This window comes from Cherax quadricarinatus, chromosome 33 (assembly GCF_038502225.1).
Source record: "Cherax quadricarinatus isolate ZL_2023a chromosome 33, ASM3850222v1, whole genome shotgun sequence".
Classification (NCBI taxonomy): Eukaryota; Metazoa; Arthropoda; class Malacostraca; order Decapoda; family Parastacidae; genus Cherax; species Cherax quadricarinatus.
In genome coordinates, this window is record NC_091324.1 from 5,878,317 (window position 1) to 5,896,289 (window position 17,973).

Consider the following 17,973-nt stretch of genomic DNA (forward strand, 5'->3'; position numbering starts at 1 on the left):
ATTAAAATTAATATTTCATGTGGAAATTTTTTTTTTTCAATACTTTTGGGTGTCTTGCACGGATTAATTTGATTACCATTATTTCTTATGGGGAAAATTAACTTGACTAACGATTATTTTGACCAACGATGAGCTCTCAGGAACGGATTAATAGCGTTAGTCGAGGGTCCACTGTATATGGAATAGGTGGTAAGTTATTAAATGCTGTAAAGAGTTTTTATGAGGATAGCGAGGCTCAGGTTAGGGTGTGTAGAAGAGAGGGAGACTACTTCCCAGTAAAAGTAGGTCTTAGACAGGGATGTGTAATGTCACCATGGTTGTTTAATATATTTATAAATGGGGTTGTAAAGGAAGTAAATGCTAGGGTGTTCGGGAGAGGGGTGGGATTAAATTTTGGGGAATCAAATTCAAAATGGGAATTCACACAGTTACTTTTTGCTGATGATACTGTGCTTATGGGAGATTCTAAAGAAAAATTGCAAAGGTTAGTGGATGAGTTTGGGAATGTGTGTAAAGGTAGAAAGTTGAAAGTGAACATAGAAAAGAGTAAGGTGATGAGGGTGTCAAATGATTTAGATAAAGAAAAATTGGATATCAAATTGGGGAGGAGGAGTATGGAAGAAGTGAATTTTTTCAGTTACTTGGGAGTTGACGTGTTGGCAGATGGATTTATGAAGGATGAAGTTAATCATAGAATTGATGAGGGAAAAAAGGTGAGTGGTGCGTTGAGGTATATGTGGAGTCAAAAAATGTTATCTATGGAGGCAAAGAAGGGAATGTATGAAAGTATAGTAGTACCAACACTCTTATATGGGTGTGAAGCTTGGGTGGTAAATGCAGCAGCGAGGAGACGGTTGGAGGTAGTGGAGATGTCCTGTTTAAGGGCAATGTGTGGTGCAAATATTATGCAGAAAATTCGGAGTGTGGAAATTAGGAAAAGGTGTGGAGTTAATAAAAGTATTAGTCAGAGGGCAGAAGAGGGGTTGTTGAGGTGGTTTGGTCATTTAGAGAGAATGGATCAAAGTAGAATGACATGGAAAGCATATAAATCTATAGGGGAAGGAAGGCGGGGTAGGGGTCGTCCTCGAAAGGGTTGGAGAGAGGGGTAAAGGAGGTTTTGTGGGCAAGGGGCTTGGACTTCCAGCAAGCGTGCATGAGCATGTTAGATAGGAGTGAATGGAGACGAATGGTACTTGGGACCTGACGATCTGTTGGAGTGTGAGCAGGGTAATATTTAGTGAAGGGATTCAGGGAAACCGGTTATTTTCATATAGTCGGACTTGAGTCCTGGAAATGGGAAGTACAATGCCTGCACTTTGAAGGAGGGGTTTGGGATATTGGCAGTTTGGAGGGATATGTTGTGTATCTTTATACGTGTATGCTTCTAAACTGTTGTATTCTGAGCACCTCTGCAAAAACAGTGATAATGTGTGAGTGTGGTGAAAGTGTTGAATGATGATGAAAGTATTTTCTTTTTGGGGATTTTCTTTCTTTTTTTGGGTCACCCTGCCTCGGTGGGAGACGGCCGACTTGTTAAAAAAAAAAAAAAAAAAAAAAAAAATATCCCATATGTTCTTCAGTTCATTTTAGACAATTTCTTTTGTCATGGCGCCACTTTAAAGAATGTAACTACCATGGACAGTCAACTGTATTTAAAAAAAGTTATTTGGCATTTTTAAGGAGCCTGAAACACAACCTTATTTTACCTTTGTTCTTCACTTTACATAGTACTATTTTTCATAAAATACCAATTATCAGGAACATATCCCCATTGTTAAGAGATGATTTACAGAACAGTAAATAAAATTGACATTTTTGCTACTTGAAATTCACAGTCTTGCAAAAAAAAATTTTATAAAAAATCTTCACAGTTTGGGCATGCACTGAAAAGGTTACCTAACCCTAGCATACAAATAAAAAAAAAAAAAAGGAAATCACATCAAATAGATTTTTAAGTGTCTCCTAGGTGGCCAAAGAATTACCCAATACACATCAAAAAAATACATCAAGTTTTAATCTTAAACTGATTTTCATGCATATAGTAAATATTTGAACAACCGCTTTACTGTAAAGCCTTGGAAGAAATTAAATAATCAAATAACTGGTCCAGGATGCAGCTGTTTTAAATATAATGTCCAATGCTTCAGTAATATGGTGATCCAGTCAGTACAGTGTATCTCTGGTGCTTACCAGGTGGGAGATTACTTTCCAGGTTAGGTATGGATTGTTATAACAAACAAGAAGCTTGAGAACCATTCAGGTTTACCTAATTATAATGCACACTAACACTGTTTGAAAACCTGGGATGTGGTGACACGACCATGTAACAGAACCTGAATATGCATCGAGGCAACAGGTCAAATTACTTGAAATACAATATTCAATTATTGTTGAAATATGGTGGCCTTATTGATACGTTTGCGAGTTTCTTTGGAATTCACTTCTCTCATTTCTCTAACTGCATATTAAGGAACAGTGTCATGTTTTTGTGGTCCAACTACACTTTCCTCTATAAAAATACTCACTAAAATATATTCTCATAACTACTATACCACACACACACACACACACACACACACTAAATTTAATGAAATTCCCACATACCTTCATGTGTCTAATAGCAAATTTTCTGATTGTATATGTAGCAAGCACTTCTTCATGCACCAATCGAACTTGAATTAAGCCGTATATTTCGCTTCCTTCCTTAGGCCAGTACTGGTCACATTTTTTCTGTAAAGTTGATGGATACAACCTAAATATCTTTCCAGTTATTATTAGAAGTTTTGTCTTGTGGCTGGCTGTTATTATAATATTTTTACAAGTCTGTGAAAATTACACATACATTTAAATTTAAATTTGGACCTTTATCACTAGCTAACCCATCTGCCTTCAGCATCATAATAAATTAAAATATAAATTAACAAACTACACTTCATCTTTACTACATGCAACATTTAATAGAACCATCCACAAGGGCAAAACTCCTACTGGTTTAAGCTATCAAATGGCTCCAGGTGATAACCCAGATGGCATAATCAGTATCTAAATCTACAACACAACTAGAACAGCTAGAGGCTAGTCCCCTCCCATTCCCCACTTGGCCAACACATCATTAATCACCTACAGGGAACAATTAGGGATAACCACCAAGAATGATGCTAAAAAGCAATCAATTACAGTTAATAATTTTCTAATTATATTAATTACAAATAATACACAAAGGGATTCTACTGCGGTTTCCTGTTATACAGTATCAAATGAAGATCCATCCTTGGTGATATTTTTCATATGAATAATTATCTGTCAAACAATTATAATACAAATTCAGCAACTGCCAAATAACAGCAAAATAATTAGAATCTACAAAAAGAAATTACTAAGGCATTTTTGGAAGGCTTTTCCATATATAATAATGACAAGTTGTCAAATCATAATCCATACAAGAGAATTCTGTAATACACTGTGGTTTAGACCAAGTGGGTTGTTGGGAGTAGCAAGCAAGGATTGGTTGTGTACAGTGGCATGCCAAGCGAATGTCTCCCTTGTGCACACCTAGCATAAAGAAGTTTTGCACTGTGTATTATACAATACCTCTAGGCATTGGGTAGCTAGCTTTGGCTGTTTTTTAACAGTTTCCTATGAAAGGCAGAAAAGGAAAGAAAACAAATATTACCTTTCAGTCCAAAATGGTTGGAGAACATAAAAGCTGAAAAGATTAGCTTCGCTTGTCACTATGACAAGGATGAAATAATTACAAAATAAAAAAAAAAAAACCTTAATGCTCCAGTAAGTGTAATTTTGTTATGTCAAAGCATGAATGTAAGTGGCTTAACAATAAGGGAATGATTCAGAGAAGCTTACAGTACTCTTCTTGTAATTCAATGCTCAAACCAGTTATTAAAATGAAAACATATTTGATGACAATATCATGCACAGTACATCAAGAAAAATGTATTTTTGTATTGAAGATAATGTAATGTGACTGTCAGTGAAGTACTCTGCATAAATATGGTACCAAATATAATAGTTCCTAAACTAATACTAGAAAATACTGCAACAAATAGAGTATTTAGCGAGACTTACCCGTCCCCTCTCCACAAGATTGGTGATCATGACAATAATGTGAACCCTCTGTTCCCAGACCATTCTCCAAAAGGTGTCAAAGGTGGATGGTAATGGTCCTTGGGTACCAATGTATGCACGAGCTTTATCATAGCCATCAATATAATTAGCATTTACATATTCGATGGCTTTCTTTTGGCCTGGGAGTGGTCGAAGAGGGACTCTAGTATGATCATCTAGAAAAAGAAAAATGAATTAGCATTCATATTCCACTTACAAAACTGGTGGGTGTGTATACATCAATACATAGCAAGTTTTTTTTATTTATTATCACACCGGCCGATTCCCACCAAGGCAGGGTGGCCCGAAAAAGAAAAACTTTCACCATCATTCACTCCATCACTGTCTTGCCAGAAGGGTGCTTTACACTACAGTTTTTAAACTGCAACATTAACACCCCTCCTTCAGAGTGCAGGCACTGTACTTCCCATCTCCAGGACTCAAGTCCGGCCTGCCGGTTTCCCTGAATCCCTTCATAAATGTTACTTTGCTCACACTCCAACAGCACGTCAAGTATTAAAAACCATTTGTCTCCATTCACTCCTATCAAACACGCTCAAGCATGCCTGCTGGAAGTCCAAGCCCCTCGCACACAAAACCTCCTTTACCCCCTCCCTCCAACCCTTCCTAGGCCGACCCCTACCCCGCCTTCCTTCCACTACAGACTGATACACTCTTGAAGTCATTCTGTTTCGCTCCATTCTCTCTACATGTCCGAACCACCTCAACAACCCTTCCTCAGCCCTCTGGACAACAGTTTTGGTAATCCCGCACCTCCTCCTAACTTCCAAACTACGAATTCTCTGCATTATATTCACACCACACATTGCCCTCAGACATGACATCTCCACTGCCTCCAGCCTTCTCCTCGCTGCAACATTCATCACCCACGCTTCACACCCATATAAGAGCGTTGGTAAAACTATACTCTCATACATTCCCCTCTTTGCCTCCAAGGACAAAGTTCTTTGTCTCCACAGACTCCTAAGTGCACCACTCACTCTTTTTCCCTCATCAATTCTATGATTCACCTCATCTTTCATAGACCCATCCGCTGACACGTCCACTCCCAAATATCTGAATACGTTCACCTCCTCCATACTCTCTCCCTCCAATCTGATATTCAATCTTTCATCACCTAATCTTTTTGTTATCCTCATAACCTTACTCTTTCCTGTATTCACCTTTAATTTTCTTCTTTTGCACACCCTACCAAATTCATCCACCAATCTCTGCAACTTCTCTTCAGAATCTCCCAAGAGCACAGTGTCATCAGCAAAGAGCAGCTGTGACAACTCCCACTTTGTGTGTGATTCTTTATCTTTTAACTCCACGCCTCTTGCCAAGACCCTCGCATTTACTTCTCTTACAACCCCATCTATAAATATATTAAACAACCACGGTGACATCACACATCCTTGTCTAAGGCCTACTTTTACTGGGAAAAAATTTCCCTCTTTCCTACATACTCTAACTTGAGCCTCACTATCCTCGTAAAAACTCTTCACTGCTTTCAGTAACCTACCTCCTACACCATACACTTGCAACATCTGCCACATTGCCCCCCTATCCACCCTGTCATACGCCTTTTCCAAATCCATAAATGCCACAAAGACCTCTTTAGCCTTATCTAAATACTGTTCACTTATATGTTTCACTGTAAACACCTGGTCCACACACCCCCTACCTTTCCTAAAGCCTCCTTGTTCATCTGCTATCCTATTCTCCGTCTTACTCTTAATTCTTTCAATTATAACTCTACCATACACTTTACCAGGTACACTCAACAGACTTATCCCCCTATAATTTTTGCACTCTCTTTTATCCCCTTTGCCTTTATACAAAGGAACTATGCATGCTCTCTGCCAATCCCTAGGTACCTTACCCTCTTCCATACATTTATTAAACAATTGCACCAACCACTCCAAAACTATATCCCCACCTGCTTTTAACATTTCTATCTTTATCCCATCAATCCCGGCTGCCTTACCCCCTTTCATTTTACCTACTGCCTCACGAACTTCCCCCACACTCACAACTGGCTCTTCCTCACTCCTACAAGATGTTATTCCTCCTTGCCCTATACACGAAATCACAGCTTCCCTATCTTCATCAACATTTAACAATTCCTCAAAATATTCCTTCCATCTTCCCAATACCTCTAACTCTCCATTTAATAACTCTCCTCTCCTATTTTTAACTGACAAATCCATTTGTTCTCTAGGCTTTCTTAACTTGTTAATCTCACTCCAAAACTTTTTCTTATTTTCAACAAAATTTGTTGATAACATCTCACCCACTCTCTCATTTGCTCTCTTTTTACATTGCTTCACCACTCTCTTAACCTCTCTCTTTTTCTCCATATACTCTTCCCTCCTTGCATCACTTCTACTTTGTAAAAACTTCTCATATGCTAACTTTTTCTCCCTTACTACTCTCTTTACATCATCATTCCACCAATCGCTCCTCTTCCCTCCTGCACCCACTTTCCTGTAACCACAAACTTCTGCTGAACACTCTAACACTACATTTTTAAACCTACCCCATACCTCTTCGACCCCATTGCCTATGCTCTCATTAGCCCATCTATCCTCCAATAGCTGTTTATATCTTACCCTAACTGCCTCCTCTTTTAGTTTATAAACCTTCACCTCTCTCTTCCCTGATGCTTCTATTCTCCTTGTATCCCATCTACCTTTTACTCTCAGTGTAGCTACAACTAGAAAGTGATCTGATATATCTGTGGCCCCTCTATAAACATGTACATCCTGAAGTCTACTCAACAGTCTTTTATCTACCAATACATAATCCAACAAACTACTGTCATTTCGCCCTACATCATATCGTGTATACTTATTTATCCTCTTTTTCTTAAAATATGTATTACCTATAACTAAACCCCTTTCTATACAAAGTTCAATCAAAGGGCTCCCATTATCATTTACACCTGGCACCCCAAACTTACCTACCACACCCTCTCTAAAAGTTTCTCCTACTTTAGCATTCAAGTCCCCTACCACAATTACTCTCTCACTTGGTTCAAAGGCTCCTATACATTCACTTAACATCTCCCAAAATCTCTCTCTCTCCTCTGCATTCCTCTCTTCTCCAGGTGCATACACGCTTATTATGACCCACTTCTCGCATCCAACCTTTACTTTAATCCACATAATTCTTGAATTTACACATTCATATTCTCTTTTCTCCTTCCATAACTGATCATTTAACATTACTGCTACCCCTTCCTTTGCTCTAACTCTCTCAGATACTCCAGATTTAATCCCATTTATTTCCCCCCACTGAAACTCTCCTACCCCCTTCAGCTTTGTTTCGCTTAGGGCCAGGACATCCAACTTCTTTTCATTCATAACATCAGCAATCATCTGTTTCTTGTCATCCGCACTACATCCACGCACATTTAAGCAACCCAGTTTTATAAAGTTTTTCTTCTTCTCTTTTTTAGTAATTGTATACAGGAGAAGGGGTTACTAGCCCATTGCTCCCGGCATTTTAGTCGCCTCATACGACACGCATGGCTTACGGAGGAAAGATTCTTTTCCACTTCCCCATGGACAATAGAAGAAATAAAAAAGAACAAGAGCTATTTAGAAAAAGGAGAAAAACCTAGATGTATGTATATATATATATGCATGTGCGTGTCTGTGAAGTGTGACCAAAGTGTTAGTAGGAGTAGCAAGATATCCCTGTTATCTTAGCGTGTTTATGAGACAGAAAAAGAAACCAGCAATCCTACCATCATGCAAAACGATTACAGGTTTTTGTTTCACAGTCATCTGGCAGGACGGTAGTACTTCCCTGGGTGGTTGCTGTCTACCAACCTACTACCTAGTACCAACCTACTACATAGCAAGTATTCTGTTGAATTTAAATTCAAGAATAAAATGCAGCATCTGCAACACATCACCTTAAACTGTTATATTCATAATTCTGTAATTACTTCCAACTCAACTTTAGTTTCTTAAATTTTTAAACATCCATAATTTTCTATCTATTATTTTCCCTTGAAACACTTAACACATTGTTTCTTCTTTCAATTCAAATCTTTCTAGTTTTTGTATCACATCACTTGCTTGTTAATGTCTGAGGGGGTGGTGGGGTTTTTAGACTTAAAATCAAACTATGTATGGGCTTACGCAATAGTAAGCAAATGGAGAAATGCTCCCTATGTATGACAGGCATTCATTCTTGCATGTGCAGTAATATGCTCCCCGGTTCAGTGTTCATATTCTTGCTTGTAACAATGATTCATAATCACAATCTTCTGAAAATAGTAAGATGCCTTCACCAGCTCATTTTTCCCAAGCATTTTCCTATCACTGTCAACTCCTATAGAAATACTGTACATATGTACAGCCTCTCCTCACTTAACAACAGAGTTCCGTTTCGAAGATCACGTCTGTAAACGAATCTGTCACTAAGCAAGGAGCATATTATAATGGTAGTGGGTTTGTGTCAACCATCTTTGATATTGTTCTAATGTCACCTTTGCAACATTTATAACATTTTTAGCTTATTTTTAAATGTTTATACAGTAGTTTACTGTATAGTATAATAAATAGAATAGAGGAAATCACCTTAATATATATTGTTTAGGTATGTATACTGGTCAGAGAGCCTGTCGTAAGTCCGAGTCATCAGTAAATGAGTACATTGCTAAGTGAGGAGACTCTGTATATGATTCTGAGGCAATTCAATATATATTGTTTAGGTATGTATACTGGTCAGAGAGCCTGTCGTAAGTCCGAGTCATCAGTAAATGAGTACATTGCTAAGTGAGGAGACTCTGTATATGATTCTGAGGCAATTCAATCCAAGGCTAGATAATGTTTATGAAAACACAATAGTCTGCAAAGGTTAAAAATAACAAAAAAAGGGGAGATGACCTGATCTATCAATGTAATATCATTAAGGGATTCCTGTCACAGTGACAAGTTCTTAATCAGCAATCTAAATGTGCTTTGTAAAAAAAGTTATGAGCCAAGTCAGTCTCTGCCAAAATAGACCGCAATTACGATATAGATGTACAGAAGGTCCTTGAATAACATCATTTCTTTCAATGTTGTTTAATTATAATGCTGACGAGAAAAATAAAATTGAATAAATACAACGAATATAAATTATTGTAAAATAAAAATTCGTTAAGTATACAATAATTACACAAATGAATGACAAACAATGCTGTACAAAAGCGCTCAACGAGCCTACCATATTTGTTATTGTATGACATTACAAACAAAACTAGAAGTTGAGTCTGGTTAAGGGTAAAATTGGTTTAGTTATATGTTGTTTTGCTTAAAGTTGCAGTTTCCAAGAACCTATCACAGATGTTAAGGAAAATGTGGAAAATCTGAAGTACAAATAATAATTAGTCATTTCATATTTACTGTATTGATTACTTGTACACAAATATTTCCACACAAGTTAACCCTTAAACGAAGTCCAACATTGTACTACTAAGCAAGTAATAACTGTGTCCAATGTACCATTTTTTATTAACACATCAGCTGTTTCCCACCAAGGCTAAATGCCAATATTTCTGACCTCGGCACAACTCCTTGGGTCTTCTATAATCTCTTCATGCCTTTGAAAATGATCTAAGGCCAGGAAGGTCCACAGTGCATCATGGTTAAATACACAGGCGATGAATATGTCCAACATACTAGTACACCTAACTAGTACAAGTAAACAATGAAATCAGTAGGCATGCATTGTTCCACTGCCAGCTTTCCTACCAGCAAACAGGGCATACAAATAACACAAAGATGATTAATCACTCCCAATTTATTACAATTTCATGATACTACAGTGGAATTCAGTGACAAACCACACTAAGTATATTTAACCTAGACTAACCCAACAGTCAAATAATGAGACTTATTTTCATGTTTCAAGGAGTATTACACCTGAAACAATTATAATATCAAAGGATTTATTATGGGTTTCAGGCATGGGTCGTGAATGTTGCAGCAAGGAGGAGGCTGGAGGCAGTGGAGATGTTGTGTCTAAGGGCAATGTATGGTGTAAATATTATGCAGAGAATTTGTAGTGTGGAAATTAGGTAGTGTGAAGTTACTAAAAGTTTTTATTCAGAGGGCTGCGGAGGGGTTGTTGAGGTGGTCTGGTCATTTAGAGAGGATGAAATAAAGTAGAATGACTTGGAGGGTTTAGTGGAGGGGAGGAGGGGTAGGGGTCATCCTAGGAAAGGATGGAGGAAGGGTAAAAGAAGTTTTGTGTGCAAAGGGCTTGGACATACAGCAGGCATGTGTGAGCATGTTAAATAGGAGTGAGTGGAGATAAAATGGTTTTTGGGACTTGACAAGAAGCTGGAGTGTGAGCAGGGTAATATTTTGTGAAAAGAGATTCAAAGAAACCGGTTAGCCAGACTAAAGTTCTGGAGGTATGCAGTACAATGCCTGCACTTTAAAGTAGGGGTTTGGGATATTTGCTGTTTGGAGTGACATCTAAACTGTCATATCTGAGCACCTCTGCAAAAACAGTGATTGTGTGTGAATGATGGTGAAAGTGTTTCTTTCTTTTCTGGGTCACCCTGCCTTGATGGGAGAGGGCCAGTGTGTTGAAAAAGGAAAAAAAAATGTTATACAGCAGTTTGGAAGGCACACAGGTGATATGGACACAGAATGTTTATATCTGTATAACCCAAGACATTCCCTCAAACCTATAAATTAAATACATTAAATTAAATCAAATCATTTGGACAGTTAGAGAAGATGGAGCAAAATAGGATGACTTGGAGGGATTATAAATTTGTAATGGAGGGAAGGCAGGGTAGGGGTCATCCTAGAAAAGGATGGAGATAAGGGGTAAAGGAGGCTTTGCGTGCAAGCGGCTTGGACATCCAACAGGCATGTGTGAGCATGTTAAACTGAGTGGAAGTAAATGGTTATTGGGACCTGACAATCTGTTTGAAGTGTGAGCAAGGTAACATTTTGTGAAGAGATTCAATGGAATTGGTTAGATGAACTTGAGTCCTGGAGGTGGGAAGTACAGTGCCTGCACTCTAAAGAAGGGGTTAAGAGATATTTGCTTTTTGGACGGACAACTGAACCGTCATACCTGCACACCTCTGGATATATGGGAATGACAAATAAACTATGGGCAAAACACTGGCATGGTGAGCACTGTGGCAATTAAAACTGATTATGTTTAAAATTAATATGTCTTACTACAAATTTTACAATCTCTTAAGTAAAACTTAATCTTACTGTATTCCTGATGACAGGTTATGTTGTGTATCTTTATACGTATATGCTTCTAAACTGTTGTATTCTGAGCACCTCTGCAAAAGCAGTGATAATGTGTGAGTGTGGTGAAAGTGTTGAATGATGATGAAAGTATTTTCTTTTTGGGGATTTTCTTTCTTTTTTTGGGTCACCCTGCCTCGGTGGGAGACGACCGACTTGTTGAAAAAAAAAAAAAAAAAATATATATATATATATATATATATATATATAAAATGCTTAAAAATGTGGCACTGTTAAAACAGTAGTCATAAATCATGTGAGGTGGGAGAGTTTTGTACGAGATTAGTGAATGACAGGTATTGTAATACACTACTCAAATAATGAACTGATTCAGTGTGCAAAGCAAATAACAATATTCAGTCACTGTATGACAAAGAAACATGAATTGAATCTGAAAGGATATATAAAACTGCCTCTTTGCAATTTTATATTTCCTTTCAGCTTACATAAGCTTACAGAAACAAATAATTCCACTTACAAGCAACTATGTTGAGGTAACGGTTCTTCTGTTTATTGTCTGGGTGCTGTGAGTGTTCTGCTGGATGATGTTCCTGGGCAGAGGCTGCTTGTATTGCTTCATATTCCTTGGAAAATGCTATATCTCCGTCAGCATGTAGGTCCGCTACATGCTGTAAAAATATAACGAAGCCTTAATAAGTAAAAAAAAAAAAAAAAAAAAAAAAAAAATTATATATATATATATATATATATATATATATATATATATATATATATATATATATATATATATATATATATATATATATATATATATATATATATATATATATATATATATATATATATATTTATATTTAGTTTCATAAGAATGTCCTCTTCACATGACATGACTCCACGACTATTACATATAATATTTGTTCTGTATCTTTTGATACAATGTGCCCTCTGAGAACTTCCCTCCCTGAGGAAAGTGGTTTCAGAATCTTTATGAAGAATGCTAGAAACATCAGCTTTTCATTTAGTCTCAGGATAAGGTCCAAGTTAAGAAGCACCTTATCTCAGACTTACACTTGAATGTAAAAAATGGCAAAACCTCAATTTAATTAATAAGAACTGCCATCACTACTTTTGTGTTTTGGTGCCATTATCAAGCAAAATTAAGGATTATTTTCACCACAACACTGCAATAACATGGCAACAAATGTGGACAGCTAACTGGATGCAAGTAAAGCAGGCCAGCATAGGTACAAAAGGACAAAGAGAGACGAGTCACGTACTGAGCGCAATGGGGCAGGAAGGTTCAACAATGTTACTCAGAATGGCATGCAACTTGAAATTTATGAATCATTTATTCTGGAATTTTTCACTTACAGTGGAACCCTGGTTTTCATCTTTAATCCATTCCAGGTCAGCCGAAAACTGATTTGAACAAAAACTGAAGTAATATTTTCCATAAGAAATAATATAAATCCAATTAATCCATTCCAGACACCCAAAAATATCAACAAAAAATAAATTTTATAGAGTAACTATAGTGTTGCAGTTCTTCAGTGGCTAGCTCTTCCCTGTGGTCATCCACCAACTCTTCCACATCCTGGCCACTCACATCCAACTCCATGGACTTCCCTAAAGCCACAATAGATTCCACAACAGGCATAGGGTTGTCAAGTTTACACTAACTTATATTAAGTTAGCAATAGTACTAGGCATTAAAAAACACAATAAAAAGAAAAATACGTACACAGTACATTCATTACTTACCTTAAAATATTTGTAGTCTTAATGTAGGGCGAGAGGTTAGCATTATTTATTTGTATAGGAAGTCAGGTGTAGGTAGCCAGTAGATGTAGGTATGTAGTCTGCCTAGGATACATACCTACACCTACCTACATAGCTACACGATATTTAATGCACCCGAGAGCCATATTATTACCATCGACATACCATGTTCACTAAGTTTAATCGTTTCTAACAACTACCATTAGATGCCATCATAAACAAAGGGAGAAGTAATGAGTAATTCATGCCGAGAATTGTAAACAAAAGCGTTATGTATTAAGGGGAGTGACTGGACCAGCGCAGATTCATTTACATTTTCTCTGGTACTGGGCCAGAGAAAATGTAATATTTTCTGTCCACCCAACTACCACCCCTCCACAGCAATTAAACACTGCATGTTTATATGCGATGTAATATGTTTCTTATATAATTTTGAAGAAAATATAATAGATGAATTAAAGAAAATGTCTATATTAATGTAAAATAAGACATTTAATGTGCCCAAGGGTGATTATTATGTATTAGTATTATTAATATGGCGTTAAGACTACAGAGACACTCTTAGTAAAAAAGTAATAAAGGCAGACTGAGTCACGAATGTATGAGCAGCTGCATCCCTCGGGCAGGTGGATGATTCTCATACAGATGATTTCTGAGCAGATGCACTAAAACAGGGAAAATTTCGCCAGAAAAAGTGGTCAAAAATTGAATTGTATGATAACTGGACTGGACGAAAACCGGGGTTCCACTGTAATATTTTCAGGCTGTGGTAAACCACAAAATGAAACTGTGGAAACTGAATCCGTGAATACAGGAGTTCTAGAGTGTGAGTGTGTGTGAGAGTGTGTGTGTACTCACCTCATTGAGGATGCAGGGGTCGAGTCCTAGCTCCTGGCCCCACCTCTTCACTGGTTGCTACTAGGTCACTCTCCCTGAACCATTAGCTCTGTGTGTGTGTGTGTGTGTGTGTGTGTGTGTGTGTGTGTGTGTGTGTGTGTGTGTGTGTGTGTGTGTGTGTGTGTGTGTGTGTGTGTGTGTGTGTGTGTGTGTGTGTGTGTGTGTGTGTGTGTGTGTGTGTGTGTGTGTTTTTGTTTGTTTTTCACCTACTCACCTAGTTGAGGTTGCAGGGGTCGAGTCCAAGCTCCTGGCCCCGCCTCTTCACTGGTCGCTACTAGGTCACTCTCCCTGTACCGTGAGCTTTATCATACCTCTGCTTAAAGCTATGTATGGATCCCGCCTCCACTACTTCGCTTCCCAAACTATTCCACTTCCTGACTACTCTGTGGCTGAAGAAATACTTCCTAACATCCCTGTGATTCATCCGCGTCTTCAACTTCCAACTGTGTCCCCTTCTTACTGTGTCTAATCTCTGGAACATCCTGTCTTTGTCCACCTTGTCAACTCCTCTCAGTATTTTGAATGTCGTTATCATGTCCTCACTGCAATTACCACCTTGGGACCTCCAGAGTGAAGCGTTCCCGCTATGTAATCACTTTCTTCTCCGCTGTCTCCTCTCTCCAGCTCATCAAAATTCCATCGGTTTTTGATCAGCAGTGCCACTCCTCCACCCTCCCTGTTCCCTCTTGTCTTTCCTCAGGATCTGCTATCTCGTTGGAAAGATGGCATCTTTTATCATACCTGTAAGCTTGGTTTCTGTGAGAGCTATGATGTCCGGTGATGCCTCTGACTCTTTCGTGCCACTCCTCCCACTTATTTGTTATTCCATCAGCATTTGTGTACCATACCTTCAGTTTCCTTTGCAACACTGTGGTTTGGGGGGCCTGTGAGGGTGGGAGACTTGGTAGCATACTGTGAGATTCTATAGCTCAGTGTTGGGTATGTGTGGGTATGGATTGTAGTGTGTGTTGGGATGGTGTGGTAGGTTGTGGGGTTCTGAGGATAGTTGTGTGTGTGCTTGCCCTTGCTGCTCTGTTCTGCTCAGACTGACCTCTGCTGGTTCTATCCTTGTCTCCTTTCCTAGCTCCTTTCGCTTTTTTGTCCTCTCCCTCAGCTGCTGTCATTTTGTTTGTGTTCTGTCTCTGTCTAGGAACACCCTCTTGTGCTCTTCCAAGTATTTCAACCGTGGTTTCTCTTGGAGAATCCTGTTCCGCACTGTTTCCATCCTGAGAATCAGCTTGATCGGTCGGTTTCTCCCGTTCACGTACCCCCCTATTCTCTGAAAATTTACCATCTCATCCATCTCTTCTTCACCTATTTCCGTGATGATTTTCTCAATCTCCTTTCTTTCTTCCTGCTGCCTTTCAGTGTGTGTCCTTTCCTCTCTCTCCTGAAGCCCATGGATAAACACTGATTTTGCCCTTTCCTCCTCCCATTGCCTCACCCTCTGACTGGATCCTGTCTGTATGTGGTCATTTTCTCCCTTGATTTTTCCAGTGGCTCTTGGTAGCGTGGTTGTGCCTCAGCATTCGACCTTTCACCCTCTCCATCTGCACCCAGCTGTTCTTCCCTTTCACTCCTTGGCCCTTCTTGGCAGGCTGATATGACCTCAGCATAATTCATATCTCCTTCCTTCCTGTTCAGCCTCTCAGCTTCATATGCTGTGTCTTTTCTGGTCACTGCCCCTGTAACTCGCTTCAGCCTGTTTATCTCAACTTCTAGGCCCCTTATCCTGGCTACTGCAGTTTCGACTTGTGCCTCCCAATTCTTCGTCTCCTTCTCCAACCTCTTTTCCAATTTCACAGAGAGCTCTTTCTCCATTTTTTCAGAAAGCTCTCCTAATTTTCTCTCCCACTCTTGTTCCATCCTTTTCCTCTGCTCCTCCATCCACTCCTCTCTACCAGAACCATTCTCATCTGATCCCTGGTTCCTGCGAGTCCCCACCATTTTTTTTTTTTTTGAGTGAGAGAGAGAGAGAGAGAGAGAGAGAGAGAGAGAGAGAGAGAGAGAGAGAGAGAGGGAAAGGTAGAAGGAGAGAGGGGGAGAGTGAGAAGGGAAAGGGGGGGAGAGAGTGAGAGAGAGGGGGAAAGAGAGAGAGAAGGGAAGGGTAGGAGAGAGGGAGAATGAGAAGGGAAAATGGGGGAGAGAGAGAGAGAGAGAGAGAGAGAGAGAGAGAAGGGAAAGGTAGGAGAGAGGGGGAGAGTGAGAAGGAAAAAGGGGGGAGAGTGAGAGAGGGGGGGAGAGTGAGAGAGGGGGAGAGAGAGAGAAGGGAAGGGTAGGAGAGGGTGAGAGTGAGAAGGGAAAATGGGGAAGAGAGAGAGAGAGAGAGAAGGGAAAATGGGAAGAGAGAGAGAGAAGGGAAAGGTAGGAGAGAGGGGGAGAGTGAGAAGGAAAAAGGGGGGGAGAGTGAGAAGGAAAAAGGGGGAGAGAGAGACAGAGAGAGAGGGGGAGAGAGAGAGAGAAGGGAAAGGTAGAAGGAGAGAGGGGGAGAGTGAGAAGGGAAAAGGGGGAAGAGAGAGAGCGAGAGAGGGCAAAGAGAGGGGGAGAGAGGGGGAAGAAGGGGGGGAAGAGGGGAGAGAGAGGATAGGGGGAGAGAGAGAGGGGAGGAGGGGAGAGAGAGAGGGGAGGAGGGGAGAGAGATGGGAAAAGGGAGACTTTCGTGAAATTCGACCTTCGGCAAGTTTTTTTGGAAAAATTTGGCCTCGAGTTTCGTGAAAAAACTTGTGTTTCAGCGACCGTCCAGTACCCGTCTGCCCGTCACCACGCACACAAAGCCAGTCTCCCACGCTATTCACACTCGGTGTGCCATTGTTTACCAACACGTGACCATCACCCCGAGGGTTCATATGTAATACTCCATTATTTTTTGTGATTACAACTGCTAAATAAGTCACCATGAGCCCAAGGAAAGCTAGTGCAAGCCCTTTGGTAAAGAAAGTGAGGAACACGATCGAATTCAAGAAGGGGAAATCAATGAAAAATGTGAGAGTGGAGTGCGTGTTACAGAGCTTGCCAGGATGTATGGCAAGCCCCATTCAACCATCACTTTGATCGTGGCGAAAGGAAAGGAAATAAAGTGTGCTGTTGTTGCAAAAGGGGTGGATATGCTGGCAAAAAGGAGATCACAAATCCTCGAAGAAGCGGAGAGGTTATTGTTGGTGTGGATTACCGAAAAACAGTTAGCAGGAGATAGTGTTACGCAGTCGATAATATGTGAAAAGGCAAGGCAGTTGCATGACGATCTCGTAAAGAACATGCCTGCAACAAGCGGTGATGCTTGTGATTTTAAGGCCAGCAAAGGTTGGTTTGAGAGATTTAAGAAGCGTAGTGGCATTCACAGTGTGATAAGGCATGGTGAGGCTGTCAGTTCTGACAAAAAAGCAGCTGAGAAGTTTGTACAGGAGTTTAAGGAGTGCATAGACACTGGAGAATTCAAACCCCAGCAAGAGTTTAATTGTGACGAAACAGGCCTCTTCTGGAAGAAAATGCCAAAGAGAACCTACATCACGCAGGAGGAAACGGCACTCCCAGGACATAAGCCTATGAAAGACAGGCTTACTCTCATGTTTTGTAGTAATGCTAGTGGGGATTTTGAAGTGAAGCCTTTACTAGTGTATCACTCTGAAAATCCCAGTGTGTTCAAGAAATACAGTGTTGCCAAGAGTAATTTGTGTGTGATGTGGAAGGCTAACAGTAAGGCATGGGTCACAAGGGGAATTTTCCTAGATTGGTTTAATGAAGTGTTTGGCCCCAGCGTGAAGAAATACCTCCTGGAAAATAAATTGCCACTTAAGTGCCTCCTGGTAATGGACAATGCTCCTGCTCATCCTCCAAACTTAGAAGAGCAAATAGTGGAGGAATTTAGTTTCATCACGGTGAAGTTAATGCCTCCTAATACCACTCCTCTCCTCCAGTCGATGGACCAGCAGGT

General features: G+C 39.7%; 1 protein-coding gene across 4 annotated transcripts in view; it reads right to left on the reverse strand.

Annotated features, from left to right (window-relative positions):
• Window positions 1–17,973, reverse strand: part of Ptp99A (Protein tyrosine phosphatase 99A) — a 727,568-nt gene that overhangs the window by 107,664 nt on the left and 601,931 nt on the right. For 2 of the 4 annotated variants that reach the window (XM_070090785.1, XM_070090787.1), the window contains 4 exons: window positions 11,884–12,034; window positions 4,084–4,298; window positions 3,592–3,636; window positions 2,605–2,730 (listed from right to left, as the gene is read on the reverse strand). In XM_070090785.1, coding sequence (XP_069946886.1) covers window positions 2,605–2,730; window positions 3,592–3,636; window positions 4,084–4,298; window positions 11,884–12,034 — 537 coding nt within the window. The remainder of the gene's footprint in view (window positions 1–2,604; window positions 2,731–3,591; window positions 3,637–4,083; window positions 4,299–11,883; window positions 12,035–17,973) is intronic. The other 2 variants (XM_070090786.1, XM_070090788.1) reach the window with 1 other exon arrangement.